The 27,713-nt window shown below is 42.7% G+C and overlaps 1 protein-coding gene across 1 annotated transcript in view; it reads left to right on the forward strand.

The window, feature by feature from the left end:
* sorl1 (sortilin-related receptor, L(DLR class) A repeats containing) overlaps nt 1-27,713 on the forward strand; it is a 203,277-nt gene that overhangs the window by 151,655 nt on the left and 23,909 nt on the right. Inside the window, exons 26-41 of the mRNA XM_038779169.1 lie at nt 762-887; nt 3,843-3,953; nt 4,440-4,571; nt 9,603-9,734; nt 10,675-10,809; nt 13,351-13,506; nt 14,863-15,012; nt 15,885-16,013; nt 16,607-16,730; nt 18,772-18,935; nt 21,432-21,541; nt 22,279-22,383; nt 23,109-23,181; nt 24,336-24,418; nt 26,441-26,537; nt 27,376-27,560. Of these exons, the coding sequence (XP_038635097.1) occupies nt 762-887; nt 3,843-3,953; nt 4,440-4,571; nt 9,603-9,734; nt 10,675-10,809; nt 13,351-13,506; nt 14,863-15,012; nt 15,885-16,013; nt 16,607-16,730; nt 18,772-18,935; nt 21,432-21,541; nt 22,279-22,383; nt 23,109-23,181; nt 24,336-24,418; nt 26,441-26,537; nt 27,376-27,560 (2,012 nt within the window). The remainder of the gene's footprint in view (nt 1-761; nt 888-3,842; nt 3,954-4,439; nt 4,572-9,602; nt 9,735-10,674; nt 10,810-13,350; nt 13,507-14,862; nt 15,013-15,884; nt 16,014-16,606; nt 16,731-18,771; nt 18,936-21,431; nt 21,542-22,278; nt 22,384-23,108; nt 23,182-24,335; nt 24,419-26,440; nt 26,538-27,375; nt 27,561-27,713) is intronic.

Genomic DNA, 27,713 nt, shown 5'->3' on the forward strand with positions numbered 1-27,713 from the left:
AAGGACTGCTCCAGTAGCAATAGTTGATGGGCAATTACCCTACACTGGGAATCATTGGATCTTCTAATTTAACTTGGAGACTTTGGACGGTTCCGACTCTCTTAACAGAATAGTTACCCAGAAAAAAGTAACGATTTAAAACCACTTCTAATTCCTGAGTAACTGCACGACTGATGCCATCCCCACCCCATCCTACCCACTTATAGATTTACTTTCTCCCTGGCTTCTCATAGTGCATTTAAACACATGGACCGTTAAACTTACTTGGTTTGTGGCACTAGTGTTGCTAAAAGGTGGCGTGGCTTTAGTTCCCCTGCATTGGAAGGCATGGGGAACCAGGCACACTGCACATCTTACTAGGCTCGGATCAGAAGAGTGGGTGAGAAATGTGCCACTCTTGCCCAGGGTAAGTAAAAAGAAGCAGAATGGCAATCCAGATGTGATTACCGTCCTTGGAAGTTCTGGGGGTATTTAAACCTCCTTCCGAAATAAGAAAACGAGGCATTTTCAAAGTAAGCAGACTTGATTTGTTTGTTGATCACTTTAAATTAAAGTACTGTGAAGAGTAGTGGATTGAACATGAAACTCTGTTAGAAACTCTTATTTGCACTTTTGAAGAATGACATTTGACTAAAATGCATGCTTTAGCATACTGCACAGCAGAAGCACATTTGAACTCCGGAAGTTGCTATAAATTGTATGTAATTACATTGCTGGTGTGTCACAAGAAACGTTAATGCTTCATCATTGCTGTTCTTCAGCAAGTAAACATACCTGTGACGCGAGCAACTTTTCATGTCGCAACGGACACTGTATCCCACTCAGGTGGATTTGTGATGGGGATGATGATTGCCGTGATGGATCTGATGAAAATTTGACTCGCTGTGGTAAGAAGTCTGTGGGTACGCCTTGCGTGCTCCCTATATTTCTCTCGCTATTTTGTAATCTGGTAGTAGCTGAAATAAACAATGAGATTTTATTTGGTTTAATGGTGAAAACCAGATTTTAGTCCAGCCTCCGTTAATATAATTCAAGCAGCCAGAAATGTGGTTGATATCCCTCTATCCTGGGGGGCATTGTATTAAAATCACTATCTCTATCTTGTGTATTTTGGAGGGCCTAGAAATAGAAAATTTATTACAGATTTGAATTATTACAAAGTCACAGTTAAGCAGCCTTGGGATTAAAAGAAAATTAACTGTTCTATGTTTGTTTATCAACCATTTATATTCATCTGATATTGTCAAAGTAGCAAAATAATAAAACATTAATTAAACAAAATATGCCAGGCCCCACAAATTACTTCAGATGACAAAAAAGTTGGGTGAAAGAGAGAGAGATTTTGCTTAGTGTGTTAAAGGAGGAAAGCGTGAAGGGTGGAGAAGTGTACAGAAGGATTTCCAGACCTCGAGGCCTCGGCAACTGAAGGCATGGCCACCAATGGTGGAGCAATTATAATTGGGAATGCACAGAAGATTGGAGGAGTGCAGCTATCTTGGAAGATCGTGGAGAAATGTGGAGACAGCGAGAGGGGTGGGGCCATGGAGGAATTTGAAAGCCAGAATGGGAATTTTAAAGTCAAGACATTGGCTCAGCAAGCACGGGGATGATCGATGAATGGGTCTGGCTGTATGTTAAGACATAAGTAGTAGAGTTTTGGAATGACCTCCAGGTTAGAAGGGAGACCAACCAGGGGTGCATTGAAATCGTCGAGTCTTTGGCATGAATGAGAATTTCAGTAGCAGATGAGCTGAAGCAAGAGGTGTTTAGAAGTAGAAACAGGCGGTCTCGGTGATCGCACAAATAAAAGATCAAAAGTTCATCTCGGGATCAAGTATGGTGTTGAGGTGCCATACAGACAGCCTAATCTCTGATTGACCGGCAAGAGCTGTTGGGGATCAGAGTTTTGAGTGGGGACTGAAAACAGTGGCTTTACGTCTTCCCCAGTATTTAAGAACATAGAACATACAGTGCAGAAAGAGACCATTCGGCCCCTCGAGTCTGCACCGACCCACTTAAGCCCTCACTTCCATCCTAGCCCCATAACCCTCCTAACCTTTTTTGGACACCTAAGGGCAATTTAGCATGGCCTGTCCACCTAACCTGCACGTCTTTGGACTGTGGGAGGAAACCAGTGCACCCGGAGGAAACCCACACAGACACTGGGAGAATGTGCAGACAGTGACCCAGCAGGGAATCGAACCTGGGTCCCTGGTGTTGTGAAGCCACACTGCTAGCCATGTGTGCTACCGTGCTGCCCCACATTTAATTGGAGGAACTTACTCATTAGTAGTATGTGTCAGATAAACAATTTGATAATTTAATAGCAGTGGAGGAGTCAAGAGCAGTGATGAGGTAGAGGGTGAGCATTGTCAGGGTACAATATAATACTGATCTACATTTGGGTCTGGAACAAAGATACAGTATTTTGCTACCACGATTTGACTTGTTAGTTTTCAGTATAACATACCTCAATAGGGTTACAGATATTTATCTGATTCCAAGTTCAATTCATGAAAAAGGCAAGTTTTTGTCACTTTGATCTGTAGATGGTTCTTCACAGTAATTTCATTGCAGTGTCTATGTAAGCCTATTTGTGATGTTAGTAAAGGTTCTTCTTATTATGACATTGCACTGCGAGTGATGGAATGCACGCTAATGATGCTTGGGCCCTAATCTGGTTCATGCACAGTTCACTTAGCCAGATTGCACATTTACTAATGCAAAATACTGTGGATGCTGGAAATCTGAATGTGCTAGAAATGTTCAGCAGGTCTGAAAGCATCGGTGGAGAAGGAAAGAGTTGACCTTTCAGGCTGATGATTTCATCTGAATTCTGAGATTAGGGGCGGGATTCTCCGATAACTGGCAGGGTGGGCTGTCCCGGCGCCAAGGAATGGCGTGAACCACTCCGGCGTCGGGTCACCCGGAAGGCGCAGAATCCTCCGCACCTTCAAGGGCTAGGCAGGCGACGGCGGGGTTGGCGCCACGCAAGCTGGCGCCGAACGGCTTGGCGCCACACCAACCAGCGCCGAAGGGCCTCCGTTGGCAAGCGCGAGTTGGCTCATGCGTGGGAGTGCCAGCACGTGCTGGCGTCTTTCCAGCGCATGCGCAGGAGGTTTCTTCTCTGCACCGGCCATGGCGGACCGTTACACCGGCGGCGCAGAGGGCAAGAGTGCCCCCACGGCACAGGCCCCCCCCCCCCCCCCCCCCCCCCGCGGATCGGTGGGCCCTGATCGCGGGCCAGGCTACCGTGGGGCCCACTCCTGAGGACTCCGCAGGCTGCCCGCAGAGCCAGGTCCCGCCGGTAAGGACCTAGTCTAATGTACGCCGGCCGAAAACGGGCGGCCACTCAGCCTATCGTGGGGCGGAGAATCGCCGGGGGGAGGGGCGCTGCCATGGCCCCCGACCGGCACGGCACGATTCCCGCCCCCGCCGAAAAACCAGCGCCGGAGAATCCGTCAGCAGGGCGGGATTCACGCCCCCCCGCCGATTCTCCGGCCCGGAGTGGGATCGGGGAATCCCATCCCAGGAGTCATATCGATAAGGGTGCAAACTTATCAATATCTGAAGTGTGGAAATCTGCTGCTGTGGTAATAACAAATATGCAGAGACTGTTTTGTGGTCCTTGCTCTGTCACAATTTGCTTTTCCAAATTAAACACCGTTTTATTAGTACACCAATTGTTATTTGGCAAGCCAATGTTACGGTTCTTGTATTCTCGACTGGACTGCTTAATGTTTTGAACTGCATGATCTGGCTGGTTTTGAGTGCGTCTTTATTAATTCCAAAATGTCTTGATACATTTGTCGTCTTTTCCCCTTTTCCATCCTATTACCCAGATAATACCACGTGTAATGGATTTCACTGTAGCAACGGTAGCTGTATTGCACTGACGAAAGTTTGCAATGGTGTACCAGACTGTACTGACAGATCAGATGAGGAAAACTGCAGTGAGTATTTTTTTACTCTTCAGCTGTAATTAAGCTTGCATAATTCAGTTTGACAAATTTGTATTGCAAGAGGTTGGGACAACATTGCCGAATAACATAGTGCTCTTAAATACTCAAAACATATAATTGTGCACCAACAATTTGGTTTTCTTCAATAGATGCAAGAATACTTTGGAATATTTTATCATGAGAAGACAGGATTGGAGGCCTGCTCAAGGACCATCTAGTGGTATCTTTCTCCATTAGTATTGTTAATAGCTAATGGGTAATTTTCTTCCAACTTCTAGAAAGTTACATATTGTTTGCTAGGAATCTTGTTTCTGTATTCTTGACTCCCAAATGATGTTTTTTTTCCCTTACTCTGGATGGAACCATTATTTTTAATGTATTTCCCTTTCCCTGCATGGATGCTATGGGAAGAAAGTTGCTGTTACATATAGATTAAACCTGGAAGCCTACCTTGTTCTTCTCTCGTCTGTTTTCCAGATCCTTTGTGCTCTCAGTATATGAGTTTTGTCTGTAAGGACAAACGCCGGTGCCTTAACAGCTTCATGTTGTGTGATGGAACCCCACAATGCGAAGATGGTTCAGATGAAGATCCAAATTATGCATTCTGTTGTATGTATCTATTTAGTAAAAATTTACCATATTAAGATAAAAGTTGGAAAGTCTGCTGAGGTGACTAGAGATGGCACAGTGGTTAGCACTGCTGCCTCACAGCACCAGGGACCCGGGTTCAATTCTAGCCTTGGGTGACTGGGTGTGGAGTTTTCACTTTCTCCTCGTGTCTGCGTAGGTTTTCTCCTGCAGTCCCAAGATGTGCAGGTTAGCTGGATTGTCCATGCTAAATTGCCCACTAGTGTCCAAAAGATTAGGTAGGGTTATGGGGATAGGGTGGGGGCTTGGGCCCAGATAGGGTGCTCTTTCAGAGGGTCGGTACAAATTCTATGAGCCGAATGGCCTCCTTCTGCACTGTAGAGATTCTATGTTCTATGTAGTTCATTGGTGAAAGATTTCCAGCATTTATTGTTAATGTGCAAACTGGTTGTAAAATAGAACATAAACAGCACAGTACAGGCCCTTCAGTCCACTATGTTGTGCCGACCATTTATCGTAATGTAAGATCAACCTAACCGACACCCCTTCAATTTACTGCTGTCCATGTGCCTGTCTCAGAGTCGCTTAAGTATCCCTAATGACTCTGACTCCACCACCTCTGCTGGCAGCGCATTCCACACAACCAGCACTCTGTGTAAAGAACCTACCTCTGACATCTCCCCTATACCTTCCTCCACTCACCTTAAAATTATGTCCCCTCATGACAGCCATTTCCACCCTGGGGAAAGGTCTCCGGCTACCCACTCTATCCATGCCTCTCATCACCTTGTACCCCTCTATCAAGTCACCTCTCTGCCTTCTTCGCTCCAGTGAGAAAAACCCTAGCTCTCTCAACCTTTCTTCATAAGACATGCCCTCCAGTCCAGGTAGCATCTGAGTAAATCTCCTCTGTACCCTCTGCAAAGCATCCACATCCTTCCTATAATGAGGCGACCAGAACCGAACACAATATTTCAAGTGTGGTCTATCTAGAGTTTTATAAAGCTGCAGTAAAACCTCGCGGCTCTTAAACTCAATCCCCCTGTTAATGAAAGCCAACACACCATGTGCCTCCTTAACCGCCCTATGTGGATCCCAAGATCCCTCTGTTCCTCCACACTTCCAAGAATCCTGCCTTTAACCCTATATTCAGCATTCAAATTCGACCTTCCAAAATGAATCACTTCAAATTTATCAAGGTTGAACTCCATCTGCCACTTCTCAGCCCAGCTCTCCATCCTGTCAATATCCTGCTGTAACCTGCAACAACCCTCAACACTATCTACAACTTCACCAACATTTGTGTCATCGGCAAACTTAATAACCCACCCTTCCACTTCCTCATCCAAGTCATTTATAAAAACCACAAAGAGCAGAAGTTTCCAGAACAGATCCTTGCGGGACACCACTGGTCACCGACCTCCAGGTGGGATACTTTCCATCCATTACCACTCGCTGTCTTCTTTCGGCCAGCCAATTCTGTATCCAGACAGCCAACTTTCCCTGTATCCCATGCCCCCTGACTTTCTGAATGAGCCTACCATGGGGAACCTTATCAAATGCCTTCGTGAAATCCATATACACCACATCCACTGCCCGACCTTCATCAATGTGTCTCGTCACATCCTCAAAGAATTCAATGAGGCTTGTGAGGCATGACCTGCCCGTCACAAAGCCATGCTGACTATATTTAATCAAACTGTTTTTCTAAATAATCATAAATCCTGGGGGCGATTCTCCTAAATGGAGCCCAAGTGTTCGCACAGTCATGAACGCCGTGGCGTTTCAGGATGGTGCGGACCGGGCCCGGGTGCGACCTATTCTGTCCCCCACAGGGGTACAGCACGGCGCTGGAGCAGTTCATGCTGCTCCAGCCTCGTTTCCTGGTGTCAAATGGGCGCCGCGCCAACCCGTGCATGCGCAGGGGACTTCTTATCCGCGCCGGCCCCGATTCAACATGGCGTCGGTGTTCAGGGGCCGGTCGCGTGGGAAAGTAGGCCCGGGGGGGTTGGGGGGGGTGTGGGAAGGGGAGAGGCTGGCCCGCCCGCCAGACCCCATCGGAGGCCCCCAACCGGAGACTGAGCAACCCCCCAACAGGCCCCCCCCCCCCCCCCCCCCAAACGGTTCGCGCAGAGTTCCTGCTGGCAGCGACCAGGGGTGAACAGCGTCGGTGGGACTCTGTCGTATACATGCGGCCGCTCGGCCCATCCGGGTCGGAGAATTGGCGGCCCTGCTGATTCCAGCGGCCGGTGCTGCGCCGGCACAAATGGCACCGAATCTCTGCGCCTTGGAAAATTGCGCGGCGGCAGCGTGGCGCAGTTGCGGCGATTCTCCAGCCCAGCGCGGGGCTCGGAGAATCGCTCGCCCCTATCTCTCAGAATCCTTTCCAATATTTTTCTCACCACAGACGTAAGACTGATGGGTCTGTAATTCCCAGGGATTTCCCTATTCCCTTCCTTGAATAGGGGAGCAACATTTGCCTCCCTCCAATCATCCGGTACTACTCCAGTGGAGAGTGAGGACGCAAAGATCATCGCCAATGGCGCAGCAATCTCCTCCCTCACTTCCCGTAGTAACCTTGCGTATATCCCGTCAGGCCCAGAATGCTTTCCAAAATTCCAGCACATCCTCCTTCTTAATATCAACCTGTTCGAGTCTATTAACCTGTTTCACACTGTTCTCATGGGCAACAAGGTCCCTCTCTCTAGTGAATACTGAAGCAAAATATTCATTTAGGGCCTCCCCCCATCTTTTGAGACTCCAGGCACAAGTTCCCTCCACTATCCCTGATCGGCCCTACTCTCACTCAGATCATCCTCTTATTTCTTACGTAAGTGTAGAATGCCTTGGAGTGTTCCCTAATCCTTCCCGCCAGGGCTTTTTCATGCCCCCTTCTAGCTCTCCTCAGTCCATTTTTGAGTTCCTTCCTGGCTACCTTGTAACCCTCTAGAGCCGTTCCAGATCCTTGCTTCCTCAACCTTACGTAAGCTTCCTTCTTCCTCTTGACTAGAACCCCCACTTCTCTTGTCATCCAAGGCTCCTTCACCTTATCATTCTTTCCTCGTCTCAGTTGGACAAAACGATTAAGCACTCGCAGCAGGTGCTCCTTATGCAATCCCCACATTACTGTTGTGCATTTCCCCAAGAACAATTGTTCCTGCTTTATGCTCCTCGGCTCCTGTCTAATAACAGTATAATTTCCCCTCCCCCAATTAAATACCTTCATAAACTGTGTTCTTATCCCTCTCCGTGACTATGGTAAAGGTCGAGGAGTTATGGTCACTGTCACTGAAATGCTGTCCCACCGAGACATCTGACACCTGGCCTGGTTCGTCGCCGAGCACCAAGTCCAATATGGCCTCCCCCCTAGTCGGCCTATCGACACATTGAGTCAGGAATCCTTCCTGTACACACCTGATACAATCTGCTCCATCCAAACCGTTTGCACTAAAGAGGTTCCAGTCAATATTAGGCAAATTGAAGTCACCCATGACAACACTTCTGCACTTTTCCAAGATCTGCCGCCCAATCTGTTCCTCTACCTCTCTGCTGCTATTGGGGGGAGGGTCTATAGAAAACTCCCAATAAAGTGACTGCTCCTTTCTTGTTTCTGACTTCCACCCATACTGACTCAGTAGACAAACCCTCCTCAACCACCTCCTTTTCTGCAGCTGTGATGCACTCCCTAATTAACAGTGCCACTCCCCCTCCTCAACTACCTCCCTCCCTATTCTCCTGAAAACATCTAAACCACGGAACATCTAACAACCATTCTTGCCCCTGTGAAATCCATGTCTCCGTAATGGCCACAACATTGTAGTTCCAAGTACTGATCCATGCTCTAAGTTCATCTCCCTTATTCCTGACACTCCTTGCATTGAATCAGACACACTGTAACCCATTCCACTGAGTGCAACTTTGTACTATCAACTGTCTAACCTTCCTCACAGACTTTCAAATACCTTTTCAAGATTGTTTTCACAACTGACTATAATCTGCAACTATACTGATTGTACATATGAAAAACATTAAAACCAAACCAAGCATATCCCAGAATAACAAAGGTAATTGGTAAAATACTGACTGCGTTGTTGGAATTTGAAAAATGCATAGAAGATCTCCAATTACAAAAATGCTGTTTCATTAGCCTGTTTCAACTTTTCTCAGGAAAAATAATTGAATCACCAATTCAATCCTAAATGTGACAGAAGGTTTTCCAGAGGAGATTATAACTGTAGAAGCAGCAACCTATTCTTAACTGGAGGGGGGTTGATGGCAATGTAAAGTTACTGAAAGGACCAATTTGGTTTTTCAAAAAATTGTAAATCTGCAGTGGAATAAAGCAAGAAACTGCTGGAAATAAGTTTGTTATTTTCATCAGCCAGGTGTTTGCCCAGCGTGGAAATCCATTACTTAGACACCCAGCCAAACTTGTGAAAAGTTCCACAGGCTTATCCAACATCAAGTGTAACCTCTCTTCTCACTGGAGCACAGCTCCAAGATATTACTAGCACAGGCTAGTAATAACTAACTTGGGGATCTTCCTTTTTTGCAGCAGCAGCAGTATTGCAGGTCTTAACTTTGGTAAAACAGTGCAATTTGCTATTGCAACAAACTGGGAAGAGTATTTGTCTCGGACCCATGTGGGTCAGTCAAGTTGCAGAAGGAAAAACTTCACCTTTTTTGGACTAACTCCCCCCCCCCCCCCGCTCAACAACTCCACCACCCCTGAAACATTAACATGTCTGTTTAAACTTTGGTTTAGGTTGAACGTTTATTTTATCTTATAAAGAATAATTTGACATCTGTAAGCAAATGAATAGTAAGGCAAATCGGAAGGTTCTTCCAGTTAAATTCTACAGGTCAGATGTACACAGGAGACCTCCAAACTTTGAGCTGGTGGCCCATGTCTGCCAGCCAACGGTAACTTGCCAGTGTAATTTTCTTTAGGTCCATACTATGCAATTAATTATTAGGCTTGTTTGTAATCTAGCAGGTTGTAATTAAGAAATGGTGGTATTAACACTTTGCTATTGATGCTTATGTTTATAGCACGGACAGATGAGTTTGGTAGAACCTGTGAACCCTTCAGTTTTACATGCGCGAATGGGATGTGCATTGACATGTTATGGAAGTGTGATGGCATAGATGATTGTGGAGACTACTCTGATGAAGCAAATTGCAGTTAAGTGGAAAGAATGTTCATCTGGAGCCTTGTCATTTATGAACATGTTCAAATCTGCAGAAACTGCCATGCAAAATACATCTGGGTTACCAGTGGCCACTTTACTGAGGTTCGGCTATGTTTCATTACTTTTAGCGAGCCAAGTGGGATAAATTGCTCAATCAAGAATTTTAACACACTCAATCTATACCTTATTTGCAGAAGATAGATTGCACACTTTGCCCCAAGAGGGACGGGCACATGGACTTCAATGCAGTGTCGTGGCTTGCAGTCTCCCGAGTGTGCATATGAACCTGTTGGGGGATTAACGAGTTCAAAAATGTGCAGTGTACTGAATGAGATTTCTGCTGCTCGTTTACATCATCCTTTAAGGCTTGATTTGCAGGACTATCTTTAATCAAGTGAAAAGAATTGAAACTCTGGTCTACCTCTCCCGCTGCCGTTAATGAACCAGATTTTTGGGTGATACTCTACATTTCCATGGCATGTGAAGCTACCTGGCTCAAGTATTGGGTTACCTTGTTCACACTTGGCTCCAAAATTCCAACCCTTGAAGTGTTTCATTGTGGAGTCACTTGGGTCTCAAAAAGTTCACCGTGGTGCTCAGCAGTTTAAAATTTTAAGAGCAGCTTTCATGTTTAATATTTTCCTTTAATGTGCGGTATTGGTATGTACTGTTATGAGAATGTGGAAGATCCAAGTCCTGTCTATTTATAATACAGTGCTAGGGAAAGTTCTATTTTAAGAGTAATTGTTGGATTATCCTTTGGCAAGCTATCACTGAATTGGAAGTTAATTACTTAGTAGATTTTCTAACCTTGGAACCCATTGTTAGCTGATTATTTTGGATACTTGTTTCTGGGCTTTACAGTGTAAATCGTTCTGTTTTGTTTCTTGTTGATTGTGTTTTTAAAAAAAAACTTTATTTGATCTTTGCAGGATCTCCTACTGAAGCACCTGTTTGCTCAAGATATTTTCAGTTCCACTGCCGAAATAACAATTGTATTCCAACGTGGTGGAAGTGTGATAAAGAGAATGACTGTGGAGACTGGTCTGATGAAGATGGCTGTCCTGGTATAAAAATTCTATCTAATCAATGTGATTGTGAATAGGGTGTGATGGGGATGTAAGGCACCAGATGGACTAAAATAGTGCAGATTGTGAGCCCTTTTAAACAAATTACCACAAAAATATCTGATTATCTGTGTGTACCCCTGCTCCTATTTAGGGCAGCACGGTAGCATGGTGGTTAGCATAAATGCTTCACAGCTCCAGAGTCCCAGGTTCGGTTCCCGGCTGGGTCACTATCTGTGCGGAGTCTGCATGTCCTCCCCGTGTGTGCGCGGGTTTCCTCCGGGTGCTCCGGTTTCCTCCCACAGTCCAAAGATGTGCGGGTTAGGTGGATTGGCCATGCTAAATTGCCCGTAGTGTCCTAAAAAAAAGTAAGGTTAAGGGGGGGGGGGGGGGGGGGGGTTGTTGGGTTACGGGTATAGGGTGGATATGTGGGTTTGAGTAGGGTGATCATTGCTCGGCACGACATCGAGGGCCGAAGGGCCTGTTCTGTGCTGTACTGTTCTATGTTCTATGTACCCATGTTATTTTAACAAGTCTTACAACACCAGGTTAAAGTCCAACAGGTTTGATTCAAACACGAGCTTTTGGAGCGCAGCTCCTTCCTCAGCGCTCTGAAAGCTCGTGTTTGAATCAAACCTGTTGGACTTTAACCTGGTGTTGTAAGACTTCTTACTGTGCTCACCCCAGTCCAACGCCGGCATCTCCACATCATGTTATTTTAAGAGCACGATTTAATTGACTTTCAGTGGATAATAGAATTCTGTGTTGTGGTGAGTGGTCAGTTTCACTTGGTTGCAGTTCTTTTGAGACAGAAAAAGAACATAGCACAAGAAATAGGAGCAGGGGTAGACCAAAGGCCTATTGAGCTCCTCCTTTCAATATGATCATGGTTGATCGCTGATTTCAAATCTATTTTCCAGCCTGCTCCCCATATCTCAATTCCCTGAGACTCAAAATCTTGTGTGCCTCGCAACCTTAAAGTATTCAATGATGGGATAGTCACAATCCTTTGGGGTGGAGAACTCCAAAGATTTGTAACCCTTTTCAGTGAAGTAATTTCTTCTTGGCTCAGTCCTAAATGATCAAGCACCTATCCGGAGACTTTGACCCCGTGTTTAAGGTTACTCGACTGATCAAACAGTTTCTCAGCGTCTGCCCTATCAAGCCCCTTCAGAATTTTGTAGGTTTCAATGAGACTGCCGCCTTCTAAACTAGGGGACAGAGAATGAAGCAAAACTTAATTTATAAAGTTGAGAGGGTGTGTGAATTTTATAGTTTGAAGAAGGAGCTCACCGCAACCTTCCTATCATTAGCAAATGGCTTACTTTTGAAGTTTAGTCACTCGCATACCTAAACATGACGCTACGGATTTATTTTTAGTCAACTTTTTGTTGGATATGGTTAATGGTTGAATGTTAGGTAGGACTCTGGGAGATCGCCCTGCTATTCCTCGGACAATACAAATGAGGTCGCTTAAGAGTTCACCTGAGCAGGCAAATCGGATCTTGGTTTTGTATGATCTCTGACAATGCAACACTCTCCTGACTTTTAAGCTTCAGTTAACTTTATATACTAGTCATTAAGGCTTTATACCATGACCTTATTCGGTGAATGCGAGATCAACTGAATCAGGCTGTCATTTTGGATGGTAACAAACAAATGGACATCGAGGATAGGTGAAAGGTAGTGAATGACTGAAGGTGGTAAGAACAATGGGCAAAGTGAAGAATATTGACCTTGTTAGATTAAGGTGCGATTTAATGTCATACTCATTGGTGCATTTATTTAGTTAGTCCATTAAAGAACTTGCTCTATTGGTTGCTAACTCTTGGAGCTGATGACCAATGTTTGCGAGCACAGAAAACTAGCATCAAGCCCTTGCCAGTGTAACTTAATATCCATTCTATGTAATGATATCTGGATTTGATATTGCACCTTGCAGGATAAGCTATTATGTAACTTTAATTTATTTCCGTACTTTCATAGCTTTTTATTCCTAAAATAGCCTCATACTGCAGAAAATTGTACCTCTGTGCAAATGTATAGGCACAGTAATCCTGATAATTGAGTCAAGGTTTTTCACGGTGATAACAAAAGAATCCTAAATGGTGGTGAAATATATTTCAATTCTTACTGTTGTGCTTCAGTAACCACTATCAAAACAAGTGCTTTGTGAGGAAGGCAAGAGAAAAGAGAACTATTCAAATGAAAAGTTGTTGTCTTTTTGGTTCTCGACCAAGAAGTGACCACTTCCCTCTATTTCCTGCACTTTCCATAAGAGAATGAAGATGTATATGGAAATTTTATGGATGTGATTAGTTCCTACTTTCCTTTCCTTGCTTCAGCTGATGCTCACGGAACCATTGCTCAGCAGTCAATGAATGACTTGATGAGCATGGAGGCAAATTAGCAGTAAACAGAAGGGTTGATTTTGGAGACTGAAGTGCAGTTTACAGTTTCTAATTTATTTCAAACCCTGAAGTTATTTCTTCATCAAAAAGTTAAAGACTTGACGTGACTCAGAATTTACAATTGCTTTAGGTTGGGTTGGTCAACATACTACCCAGGCTCCTTCGAGTTGTGGTCCAAACCATTTCCGATGTAATTCTGGAGGGTGTATTGTCAACAGTTGGGTGTGCGATAGTTATGAAGACTGCCCAGATGGTTCTGATGAGGACGGTTGCCCCACCTTTTCAGGTAAGTAAAAATATAGATGGGAAGCTTATCCATGCAGTGTTAGTAAATGAGGTTTCTTTGAAGCTGTTTTGTAATATCCAGGTTGGGAATATCCATCACTGTCTGGAAGTGCAAATCAGCAACATCTTTCTTTCCCTGATATTGTTATGCTCGTTTTGGTCAAGGAAACATTTAAAACCTACCACAATAGTTCCAGACAATAATCAGGGCTCATTAACTTTTAAGTATAAACACTTGTATTCCGTACTAAGTTGATTTCCTTTGAGATATTGTAGCTAGTATCATTCTCTAATACGGATATAACAAATCCCTGCTAAATCTTGAATTGGCCAAAGGAAAAATGTTTGTGCTGTTGGTGCACGTGTCAACAATTACTAATGAATTGTTGAACATATTGACTTGTTGGAGCTCCAAACCATTCAGTGTTACTTTTTAGTCTTGATGCTGCTGTTTGAAAGTCTGCTTTGTAAATAAAGTTTTATCTTCAGCCAACCATCCATTGGAAGCTTAATTTTCTTTCCTCGCGTTAAAATGGTTTGTCATGTTTTGAAAGCAGTTCACTCTGTTGGCCGATATCTTTTTAATGACCATAGCTTGCAGTGGTGGGCTGTTCTACCCTTTAAAATTGGCCCTGATGGCACTTATTTTCAACTGAACAGCTGTGTATTGAGAATAAAAGCTCACTAAACTTGTGTTTAATGTCAAGATAATCAAATGGTTCAGATGACCTACAATTGAAAATAAGGAGATAGCTCAAATTTGAATAACTGGGTGGTCGATTGAGTGAGCACATTTGTACTTTATCTCTGGGAATATGGCTTGGATCCAGCACAGTGATGGAATAGAAGTCTCTCCCTGCTGATTAGGTTTCCAATATAATGTTCGGAAGTTTTAAAACTATTCTCAAGGGATATGGGACCACAGAAGTGCTAAGTTGGCATTAAACTGGCAACCTCTTGTTGCAGCCACAGAAACGATAGAAAAATTACATTTTTAAAAACTTGCTACTGTGGAAAAATGTTTAGCTCTTCGAAGGTTGTAGCAGGGTTGAAAGGTACACTCCATTCATCCATGCTGTACCTGACCCAACAAGTTGTTCAACCTGACACATTCCCAGAAACTGTCCTGTTTCACAGTGCTAATGTTGATAATTTCAAGCACTGAATCAAGTATTAAACATTTTTCTTAAAACTCCACTTCTGTAAACAACTTATTATGCCGTAACCTAAATTGATTGATTTAAAAACCCACTTTATCTATTGCATAAGAAATTAACCTCATTCTGGTATTTAAGAGACAGTAATGTGGTTGTTTTAAAGCTGTGGGCTATTTTGATATTGTGTTCTGTATTGGCAGTAAACACAACCACATCAACCACTACAAAATCTGTTGGAAGGTGTAGCTTCTCTGAGTTCCGTTGTGTTCGAGGACATAAGTGTATCCCCAACTGGAAGCGGTGTGACAGTCATCGAGATTGCCGTGATGGGTCAGATGAAATGAACTGCCGTGAGTACTTGTATTAGAACAAACCTTCTGCATCAGCGAGGAGTATAAATTGCAAATTAACAGAATGACAAGGTGCTTAAAAGGTTTCCTTTCGGAAGCAGTTAAAATTCAAGCTTGTTCAAGGCCAGTTAAATTTCTGTCATTTGCTTAGTGTCCCTTCTCGATCTGCAAGTGTTTCAGATAATTCCTTGCTACTTATGTTTGTATGCACCATGCTACCAACTGGTAGCATTGAAATTGTCACTTTTTTGTTTTCCTGTAACCGATAAGTTGAGTTAGTGATTTGGTCCGTATCCGTACAAGTGAAAGTTCAAATGTTTTATACCATGGAAGGGAATAAAGAAAAAAAAATGCCATCTTGCTACTGTATATTTATGCAACAATCACAAGATTTTAATTATGGGAATAGATTGCCTGTATGCTTTCTTGCCTGTGTTGCCCTATTATGTATTTTCTTTTATTTCCTTTTCTTTTTGTGTACTTAATGATCTGTTGAGCTGCTCGCAGAAAAACATTTTTCACTGTACCTTGGTACACGTGACAATAAACAAATCCAATCCAAAACCATCTATAGTATTAGCGAAGCTGGGATAATGACTATGCAAGTCTATTGTGATATTTTTCGTTTTAAAGCAGCATTGCTCTCCATAGAAATTAGTACAAAACTGTAAAAGTTAATTTTCAGAAAACTGGAAGTGTACCAATTGATGATATCTGAAAGAGAAAGGGAGGGTTAAATGTTTTGAGTCTACCTTTAACGTTCAAATGTACAATGGTCTGCTTAGTGTTTCACCTTTTCTTTTTATTGCATCAAACTGAGATATTTAAAACTGCTTTGTTCTTCCATTCTATTGGAACAACTACATTTTCAGCTACCCATATTCCATTACTGTGTTTGAATGGAACTGTGTGTGAGGATGGGGAGACGTGCATAAGCCAACTGGAACGCTGTGATGGATTTCTGGACTGTTCCGATAACAGTGATGAGAAGAACTGTTCAGGTAAGTCACAAGTAGTAGGTAAGAGGCTGGAATCTAGCTCAAGCTGATTGACCCTTTTAAGGGGAAGAATCATGCTGAATCTACTAACAGAACATTTTTATTTTTAATTAGAACTATTACTTCTGCAATGGCTCAGTCACTAAATGTGTTCATTGCCACATGGCCTAAGAAGGCCCGAAAGTTTGAATCTTGGTGGTGGTAGTTTGACCTCCGCAACCTTGCACAATAGTGAAATATTAATGAGGTTTCTGCTCCTGATCCCGATCTACGAATTCTCATTGGGAAGCGCATGTGGAAGGGGGAAGGATGTTGGGTGCAGACAGGGTTAGGCGTGGCTTTGAATGGTTGACTAGTTGACCAGGAGGTGCCAAAGAAAGCTACATATAAAAGCAAGATGAGCAATTTGAGATTTTCCAGCAAGCATGTTTGCCTTTGACTAAGAGGTTATTTAATAATAGAATTGTTGTAGTATTTCTGCATGTCTGAAATTGATATAGTCTAAAGGGTCCAGTCAACATGGATAGTGATATTTTGTACAGTATTATAAAAATTTCTGGCACTAATTTTGTGCTTTTCCCCCCCCTTGTTTTAAGCTATCAGTATATCATATAAAGTTCGCAATTTCCAGTGGGAATTTGATTTTAATGGTGCGGTTTCTCTAACGTGGCAGCGCCCAAAGAATTTTCCGCCATCATGTACCTATGTTGTACTCTACAGGTAATGATCTCATAGTTTTTCTGTTTTACACCCTTCCCACTCTCCCTTTCTTCCCCAAAGAGACTTGCACAAATTGGATGTTACCCGGAACTGCCCCCGGTTTTCAATTATCATGCATTTCACCGCCTCTAATGGAATTTACATTTGGACCCAAACTGATTACATTTCTCATGTGAATTCACATTTTCTTTTGGGGGAAAGAGTGCATACTATTGAACATTTTTTTACTTTGTGTTACCCGTGTGCGTCTAGGAGTAATTTGGTTTCCAAATTGAAGCATGGACTTTCAAGTTAGCTGCACACTGTCTGCACTTTCAGCTCAAAGCTGTCTGTGAGGCCAGCTGGAGGCATACTTCCTGCCACATGAAGCATTGGTCACTTTGTTGGAGTGGCTGGCCTTCAGATATTGCAGCTATTTATTCTCTGGTGGTTTGTCTGTAGTGATCTCGTGACGCTATTGGAAGAGCTACCAGTCGTTCTATTCAATATTCCACTCCCACCAACAGTACTACAAAAGAGTTGCCTACATAACTAGTTGCGCATATATGCTCCAAGATATTTGTAAGAGGTATGAAGAGTTGCTACACTAGTTTTATATTCATTTTCATTACATTTTTCATTTGTCTTTACAAATGGAGTGCTAGCAACCATCAAAAGAGCAGTATCAGTGAACAGTGATAGTTCTGGGAAACGTTTACATGATGTATATTGGCTACTGTGAAAGCTATTGATGGTCCAGTTCGGAGAGGGGGGCTGCTTTCTGCTTTTCATGTTTTACAGTAATTGATAACTGTGTTTGGGATTAATATTTCAATAATACCTCGATGGAGAGTGCCTTGTGATTGTTTGGCACAATTTAGTCCTGGGAATTGAATTTGATATTTGAGGAAAATATTGCTTATAGTCTCCATAAACGCACCAACATGCTGTCCGTATTATTTGCTGTCGTTTCAATATTTCATCAATCCAGTAGTGACTTTGGCCAGCTGTAATGAATGGCTGGTTCTCCAGTGCAGTAAGGATGCTCACCGCACACCAGGTGATTGTGGTCCTTTGACATAGAACATAGAACAGTACAGCACATGATGTGATATAATCAACATTGTCTACAACTGCAGAGAGAAACAATAATGGCCATATGTCCTATTTTGCAGGCTTGTATATTTATCTATGCCTTTGCTAGAGTCTTTATTTTGGGTGAAGATGTGTAATTTATTTGTCCTCTGCAAAATTCCCATTGAATGCATTCGGCACCATGGAGAATTTAATTTTTTTAAAATTCTATCATGGGATGTGGGCACTGACGAGGCCAACATTCCTGAACATTCCTAATTTCCCTTGAATGGAATGCCTCGCACGGTCATTTCGGCGGGGGGGGGGGGGGGGGGGGGGGGTGGTATTGGGAGTCAACCACATTACTGTGGGTGTGGAGTCACATGTAGGCCAGATGGGTAAGGACAGCAGATTTCCAGGACATTGTAAACCTGTCACAACACGGCTAGTTTATGGTCAATTTCAGCCCCGCTTGACCTGGAGTCTCAACACAGGTGAAATTGGATTTTATTTAAAATACCTGAGGTTTTGTAACCTTTTATGTACAGTGTTATAACTAAAAGGACAGAAAATGTAATTGAACGGTTGAAAAACTCTGATCTAAATCATATTACTGTGGGGTGATCTGAGGAAAGAGAACAGTGTGACACAACTATGGTGAAGAGGGGAAAATCAACAGTTGCCCTTAACTGCTCTAATACAACACCTTTTCAGTCAGAGGTGAATCAAAACAAACTAGATGACGTGGGAAGGCAGAAAATTGAGAAGGAGAAAAAAGGAAAAGAAAGTTTAGTCCAGACTCTAGTTGTTAAACTTGAATTCAGAGATGCACAGCAAGTCAGTCAGCATCTGAAGGACAAGATGCTTCCTGATACTTGGTAATGGCTTCATCTATCATGCCACAAGCATCCTGCAGTTACTGAAGCATATAAAACATTTCTGGGACTCGATGATATACTTTTGAGTGACAAATTTTTCTATCTTCCAGTTTGGTTGGTGATCACTGGAAGACGTTGGAAGCTGGCAACAAAACTGCTCTCGTTATAACTGTTATGAAACCTGACACAGACTATCGGGTGAAAGTGCAAGTGCACTGCCTTCTTAACGTCTACAACGCGTCAGATAGTATTATACTGCATACACCAGAGGGCTGTAAGTGCAATTTTCTTCATCACTACAGAACAAAATAATTTAGAACGGTTATAGGTCCTGGAATTGGTTTCACAATTTTCATACTGCAACCCACAATCAAATTGCTCATCTAATTCCCTTGCTCTGTGCTGAAATCTGCGAAGCAAGTGCTTAATGCAGTGTACTCTGAAAAGCAAGGTCATTGCAATGTACAGTGACCCTGACACCATCAAACTGTTGATGAATGGGAAACTAAAACTGCAAAATGGCTTAACAGTTGCTGGTGTAGCGTCTCCTGAAGCATCCATTTGCGTGAAAGTGTGATCTATGGTACTAAATACTCTTGCCTATCAATGAATGCTTAGTTTACGGTAGCGCACCGGTTAACACTGTTACTTCACAGCGCCAGGGACCCGAGTTCGATTCCCGGCTTGGGTCTCTGTCTGTGTGGAGCCTGCATGTTCTTTCCGTGTCTGCGTGGGCTTCCTCCGGGTGCTCCAGTTTCCTCCCACAAGCCTCGAAAGATGTGCTTGTTAGGTGAATTGGACATTCTTAATTCTCCCTCAGTGTACCCGAACAGGCGCTGGAATGTGGAGACTAGGGGATTTTCACAGTAACTTCATTGCAGTGCTAATGTAAGCCTACTTGTGACACTGATAAAGATTATTATTATAATAGTGGAATCTCCATTTCACTATAGAATATTTTATGCACATTGTGAAAATTTGAACTAAAAAATTGCTAAAAAATCTACAAATTGTTAAAAGCCTAACCTTTTTGATCTTGGTTGCACCGGTTTATGCAGGTGTAAATATTTCTTGATGATGGGAAGATCAAAAAATTTTATTTCTGAGTTGTACCTATTTTGTCCTTTTATTTTCCTTTTGTTCCTCACAAGGGGACCTTTAGGATATTATCGTCCTTATTTCGAGTTCTGAATTTCACACCAACAACTTGCATTTTATAGCACCTCTTTAATGTTGTAAAATATCCCAAGGTGTGTCATATATTACTGAGCAGATTAAGGTTGGTTATCAAAAGCTTGGCCAAAGTGTTAAATTTAGAGTTGTAAAGGAAGAGAGTTGCAGAGGTTTAGGGAGGAAACCCTAAAGCTCCCAGGTTTTAGGCAGTGCAGTTGATGCATGGTGAAGCTATGAAAATTGGGGATAGAATTAGAGGAGTGCAGAGATCTTTGAGATCTTGCAAGTCTGGAGGACATTAGAGATGTACAGGAATGAGCCAATGGAAGGAAATTAAAAGGATGCAAATTTTAAACAAAGCAAAATAGTGTGGATGCAGAAAATCTGAAATAAAAATACAAAATGTTGGAAATACAAGGCAGGTCAGGCAGTATTTTAACAAAAGAAGCTATTTTACAGGGCATGGCTTTGCTGGCTAGACCAACTGTCTATCCCTGATTGCCCTTGAGAGGATAGCAGTGAATCACTTTCTTGAACCGCGGCAGCCTATATAATGTGGGTGCACCCACAGTGCTGTAAGAAAGAGAGCTCCAGGACTTTGAGCCAGCGACAGTAATATAATTCTAAGTCTTGATAATGTGTGCGAGGGGAATATGCAGGCGGTGGTGTTCTCATGTGCCTGCTACCCTTGTCATTCTAAATGGTAGAGATTATGGATTTGAAAGGTGCTGTTAGAGTGGCCTCGGTGAGTTGCTGCTATGCATCTTGTAGATGGTGCACACTGCTGTTATTGCATCAGTGGTGGATGGAGTAAATATTTAAGGTAGCTGATGGGGTGTAATTAAGTGGGCTGCTTTATCCTTGATGGTGTCAAGCTTCTGGTTGCTGGAGCTGCAGTCATCTAAGCAAGTGAAGAGTATTCCATTAAACTCCAGGCTTGTGTCTTGTCAATGGTGGGCAGGATTTGGGAGTCAGGAGCTGAGTTACTCGTCGCACAATTCCCAGCTTCTGACATGCTTTTGAAGCCACTGCATTTTTTTTTACAGCTGGCTCAATTCAGTCTCTGGTCAGTGTTAATCCATGTTAGCAATGGGGAATTCAGTGATGGCAATATTATCGAATGTCATGTGGAGATGGTCATTGACCAGCAGTTGTATGGTGTGAATGTTACTTGTTTGACGTGAAGCCTAGTTACAATTTTGGGTCAAGATGTTCTTTCATTATTATTTGCACGTTTTTGAGACATTGCTGGAGCCAGGAGCCAGTGTAGGGAGTACGCACAGTTAGTGATGTGTGAACAGGATTTGACGTACGTCAGGCAGTGCCAGCTGAGTTTTGGATGAGCTCGAGCTTCTATATGGTGGAAGGTGAAGGTTGGTCAGGACAATTGAATTTAGGAATCCATATCAAAAGTTGAGTTTGTGCATTACTGCTCTTGAAAATATTGGCCATAGTTTAGCATTAACTTGTGTTGGTGAAATGCTGGAATTCTTGTAAAAGGAGATTGTTTATAGATATTCACGTAACCTTTTTTTTTAGAAAAAAGGTGAAACTAAATCTACATATAGTGATCACATCATTTTTTTTTTTGTTGCAGTACCCGATCCACCGCAACTTCTCCAGCTGACTAGTGGAATGAATGATGGTTCTATATCCTGCACCTGGCACCCCCCTATCAATACACATGGACTGATTCGAGAGTATCGTGTAAGTTTGAACAACGCATTAACAAAACTCATATATTCATCAAATCCTATTCCTTCAGTCCTTTTTTGAAAAGTTTTAAAATAGAAAAGGAGATTCACAGGACTAGCCCCGATGCTTAGTGCCGCATTGTTCATTACATAAAACTAAAAGTATGGAATTAACTCTTTTTTTTTTTCCATTACTTTATCAGAGTTACAAAGCCAGAGCTTGAGTGTGGACAGGGATGAACCCCTAACCCAGCTCCTTGCCTGCTCCAAAATCCAATCCAAATGGAATCCAATTCATGGTCTCCACAAGAGAGACCTACCAGATCCAGGCATCACACGTGATGCCATGCTCATCTTAGCCAAAAGGCCAAGAAACAATATGAACTCTTTTTTTTTTATACCTGAGAAATCTGCGTCCCAGCAATCTGGTTGTGTAACCATAGCATTGTTGACAGGAATCTTTTACCATTCCAAATGGTATGAAGGTTCAGCACATGGAATCTCTCAACCGATTTGTATTAATGTTTCACTGTTAAGGGGGAAACCTGATCTTGAGTACCACTTTTCTAGAAGTGCTTGATGCTGAGAGTGCAAAGTGACAGATTTTCTTCCCCAGAATTATAACTACTATGTCTTATTGATGTGGCAGTCTGGTATGGAGTTACAAGTACAGGAGCCTATTGTGGTGTTGCAGACATTTGAAAGTTGTAAATCCTAGAGCTTCTCCTTGTTCTTCCTCCCCAATCCCAGGTGGAATACACCAAGAATAATAGAAATGAATGGACTACACTGAAGTGCACTGACCCCCACATAGAGATTAGAAATCTGGACATGGACGTCATGTATAGAGTCAGGGTGAGTGTGATGGATTGACAACTGGCACCATTTAAATTTGCAATTTGTTATGTTTAAATTATAGTGTAAATTGTTGTGTCTTTGTATTTAAATATAGGAACAATAGACTTAATGTAATTTAATTTGGCTTTTTCTCCCTGCCTGTTTCCTTTCTTCCTTTCTCCTCCCCGTCCTTCACCGCCAATTCCCCACTCTGTGGCATAGCACCTTTGCTCGGTTATCACTCTTCCAGATAAGCCACTATTTGTGCATTTCAGCATGCTATTCCAATATGCAGGGCATCAGTAATGACCATCTGTCCTCCTTCAATACCTGTGCATATTTCCGCAGCGGTCAGATGCATTTCAGGAGAGGTCAGTGGTATCTCTGGTTAGTTCCTATGAACTGCTATGTTATTTGAGCTTGAGTTTGCCAAAGCTGGGAATTTACTGAAATGCATGATTCAGAAATGTATTGGGTAGCACTATGGGGGGACTCTCGAAGGTGATTTATAATCTGGATGTTGCCATCCTATTTACAGTGCAGAAATAGGCCACTTGGGCCATGCTGAATAAGGTGTCTGACGATAAATATCAGTGAGGCAGTGCCAATATTAAATATCATCAATTACCATCTATTTCAGGTTTTTGTAGGTAGTTCATGGGATTAACTAGAGTCAGAATTTGTAATGGATAGCAGGATCATAATTTCAACAGACTATAATACTTTTTTCCCATTGTTTCCAGGTTGCAGCCGTTACAAGTCATGGGATCGGCAACTGGAGCGAGTCAAAAACAATCTTGACAAATCGAGGACATGGTACAGTGCTGCTAAATAGGGAAACCAATGATGTGCAATATACTATAATTTGCAGTCTGTTTTTGAGTGCCACTGTTACAGTGCTGGTGCAAGTGTCTGTATCACAAAGGTTGGATATATTTAAATGCTATACCCAGATTGAATACTTATGTCAAAAGCTGTTCATTAAAAATGAGAATTGGGTACTCTAAAAAATTTTTTTTAAATCAGCTGATCATAAACTTGCGCAGTATTTGGACCATGCTTTGAAATTAATGTGTCGATGGTTGATTTTTAAAATACCTTAATTGTTTCACTGGTTATAGAATTTGTGTCCAGCTCTCTTCACTACAGCAGCCAGCCCTGTACTAGTGTTAGAAAAGTGCAGATCATGGATTCAATGTGTGTCAACTTGGAATAAATAATAAGCAGAACTAGTTACAAAAGTGTAATCGGATAACATAAACTGCTTTCAATTTCGTGACTCCCCCTCCCCCAGCATTGCGACTGGATTCTGTGTTTTTTAATATTCCAACCCTGAGAATTGTTACCTTGCACTTAGTTGCCTGACCACGGGTAAGCTGCTCCAATTATTTTCTGATTATGTTCCCAGTTTCTCTGCTTTTACCTGGTGCCTCCCTGAAACGGGAGTTAGGACCCTGATTTGCACAACAATGGATCTAATGTCTGTTTGTGGATCACCAGCTAGGTTTCTTAAAAAATACTTAATGCGAGGCTGATGCAGGTCCACACTAGCACCCCAGTTGTTCAGCTACTCCCCCCACCTCCACATGTTCTACTGGATTTGTCTTGCTTCTTTCTAAATGGAGCCTGGAGGTACAGCTTTCTGACTGTCCAGTTTGAGGAGAGCTTTTGGCCTTCGGTTATCTGATGCATGCAGGGAGAATGCCAGCCAAGCAGACGGATATAAATTTTTAGCTTCCTTAAATTTTTATTCTAAAATGTATTTGGAAGCAAAATTATTAAATCTGAGATGCCAGAAATTAATTTTGGAAGATTTTGGCTACTGACTTAATTAAATCTTTAGTAACCCAAAATTGTTGCTGATTTTGTTGAAACCATTTGTCTGGATAGTGAAATCTGCCAAACCCATTCTGAGAGCTATGGGTAGTTGCTGTAATATTTGTGAATATGATCTTACTTTTCTTTAATAGCAATTCCAATGCCAGCAGTAACAGTTGAAAGTATAAAAGAAGATGCTGTTAACTTGAAACTGCACATGGACACCAATATTAAGGTAAATATAATGTGCAGGAAAAAATTTACAAACTAATTTGGTACTTTACCTTGAGGTGAAGTAAATATTCAAACTCCCTTTTAATAGTTCAGTGTGCAGCTTAATTACAGATTATATACCTCGTGTCAACCTTCACTTGAGGGTTTAAGTCGAAATGATCTATCTGCCAGTTACAACTGCATCTTAACCAGGGCCATTGTTGTTTACTAGTACCCTCTATCATGTCACAGCATTGTAGAATGCAGGTTCAAACTGACTTTCCCATCTAAGATGCTAATGACCTGAGGGTGAGCTATTACATGACTATGACCATTATAAGCCAGGTAGTGTTTGGAAGGGAGTGGGCAAATTATTATGTTTGCACATTGCCTTGTTAGCTGATCACATAACATCTTTGGCGCAGTCTGATTTAGGGTGATTGGGAAGTCCCATTGGGAATTTCTCAAGAGAATCAAATTGTGGATGTAGCATAACCTTGAGTACCCAATGCAGGTATTGGGTTTTGGTGGTGCTGTTCTCTTGTCTATATTTTGGTTGGCATGATAGAAATGAATCGTCAAAGAAAATAGGAACAGGAGTTCGTCAATCTGGCTTCTCTAACTGATTCTACCATTTTAATAGATCATGTCCGATCCTAGACCTTGGACTTCACTTTCATGCCTGATGCACATATATCTTGATTCTCTTAGTGTCCAAAAATGAATCAATCTCAGTCTTGAATGTACTCAGTGACTGAACAAGCCCTCTAGCAAACTCGTGAGTGAAGAAAGTTCCTTTTGTCTCTGTATAAAATCTCCATCCTGTAGTTCTTGATTGTCCAGCTGAGGAAGCCACCTCTCTCGTCTACACTGTCAAGCTCTTAAGAATGTTTCTTGCGTTCTCTGCTGAAAGTGGGTCTGACCCACAGCACCTGACCACCAGCACGGGTAGGGCAAGGAGGCAGACCTCAAATTCAACCCAGCCAGGACAGGGATTGAACTCCACCTGTGGTGTTGGCACCAACCTGATCCACAGTGGCCAATCAGCTTACTGGTCCCCTAGGGATCTGCGTTACTGTGGCAGCATACACTTGCACATGCATGTTGTACCCTGGAGCTGTGGACATTGATGTAGAGGTTCCTAATTTCTTTCCACCACCTGGGTGACCAGGAATCTGTCCCACTCTTACCACTTGCATTGATGTATGTTGGGAGGATTAAAAAATGATGCTCAAGCTATTTGACTGTGTTCTGAATGCTCCATCCTGGAGTAGGACTTGAACCCAGAGTTTTTGGCTGAAAGGCAGAACACTTGCCCACCGCACCACAAACCTTTATAAAAGAAAAAAAAGTCTTCTAAACATAGGCCCATTCTGATCAATCTTTCCTCATCATTCGTTTCATCCCAGGACTTGATCTAATGAGCCCTTGTTGGACAATTTGGAATAAAGTAAATTGTTCAAAAATGGAACTTTGATGAATGTGTAACCTTTTCACTTGTGCGCTAGCCATCATGAAGCATACAAGACACCCCTGAAACAGTCTTCCCTGAGATGTACTTTGAATCACTATTTGAACAGCCCCTTCCCTAACGTTCTGTGCTCTTTTTTTTTCTTTTAAAAAGAAAAGCATTTTCTCAAAGGCTAGGTTATAAATGGGTTTAACTATACAATAGGACCTGAGAAATATTAACTGCTCCTGCACATTATCTTTCTTTTTCTTGAGCATGTAAAATACTGTGGGACATTTGTTTAGATTAATGTTGCTGTATAAATGCATGTTAATATCTTGAACAATAAACATATCTTCGTTTATCAAAGGAATTTAAGGTGCTGGAAAAAATACTTCTCGGGTGGTGAAATATACACTCCCAAGAAGAGATTTCTGGTGAATCAAAATTCAGTAGCGCAGCCCTTGCAGTATTTAATGTACACATGTCTGAGCCCCATTGCATTTTGTAGTTGAAAGCATGTTTCTGTTTCAAGTGCATCATGGACGAATATTTGAAATATAATGGCACTTCATTTTCTTCCCTTGTTTTCAGGTGACCAGTTACACTGTTGATGTGTCATGGACATTTAATACTCATATGAAAGAAAAACGATCATTAACTGTTGATGGAGGAACGACTGCTTTACTTGGTATGTGTGTCATGTGTTCAAACATAATGGGCGCGATTCTCCGCTCCCCACGCCGGGTGGGAGAATTGCGGGAGGGCCCCCTGGCACCCCCTGCGATTCTCCCACCCCCCCTGCTCAGAAGAATCGCGCCCATTATCGATCGCGAATCGATCGGTGCCCACCGATTGTCGGGCCGGCGTCTCAATCGGACGCACCATTTCCCCTCCGCCGCCCCGCTTGATCAAGCCACCACGTCTTGCGGGGTGCATACGAGGGTTCGAGCTGTCAAGCCATCGTGACGTCAGCCGCGCATGCGCGGGTCGGAGCCGGCCAACCTGCGCATGCGCGGTTGACGTCACATAGGCGCCGCCGTCACATAATTCTAGGCGCGCTGCCTTGACGCAAGCGTCAAGGCCCGGCGGCCGAGAATAACGGAGCGCCGCTCCTAGCCCCCCGGGTGGGGGTGAATTCGGTGAGAGGAGCGGCCTCCAAGGCCGTCGTGAAACTCGGCCGAGTTCACGACGGCCTTCGCGATTTTTCCCGGGAGCGGAGAATCGCGCCCAATGTCTCAGGAATGCAAACAATTTCCCATGACATCCAATAACAAGATTATGTTTTTGAAGATTTTTAATTTCAATCAGGTCTTTGAATGTACTTGTGCCCTGTGTCAATGTTTATCAACAATTAATTATTATCTAGCAGCCAAGGCTTACTTAAAAAGTTCTTGAAGTAGTGATGCTCTAATTTCTGTCATATGGCAAGGAAGTAACTGTCAGGCTAGTTCCACTCTTTGGAGGAATGACGGGATCATTTTAGTGAGATGAAATTGTATTAACATCTTTACAATTTTTTTGCACAGTTTCCAATTTAACTGCTGGTACAAATTATGAGATTGCCACCTGGGCTATAACTGGTGTTGGTGAGAGCCCTATATCTTTTGTACGTACTAAAACAAAAGGAACCAGTCCAGCTCCTCCTAAGCTTAAAGCAGTTCCAATCAATCAGACCTCTGTGGATTGTTCTTGGAATGGCTCTGCAAATGTGGTGAGTGCCTTGTACTATTCTAGGGTTCAGGTCTCCTAGACGAAGAGTCAATCATTGTATCCGCTGACCTTTTTGAGGGTGTGCAAATGGTTACTTGAGAAACATCATAAAATGCCCTTTCTCATGGTCCTCTGAAATCATGCAGAACACCAT

Source organism: Scyliorhinus canicula, chromosome 19 (assembly GCF_902713615.1).
Source record: "Scyliorhinus canicula chromosome 19, sScyCan1.1, whole genome shotgun sequence".
NCBI lineage: Eukaryota > Metazoa > Chordata > Chondrichthyes > Carcharhiniformes > Scyliorhinidae > Scyliorhinus > Scyliorhinus canicula.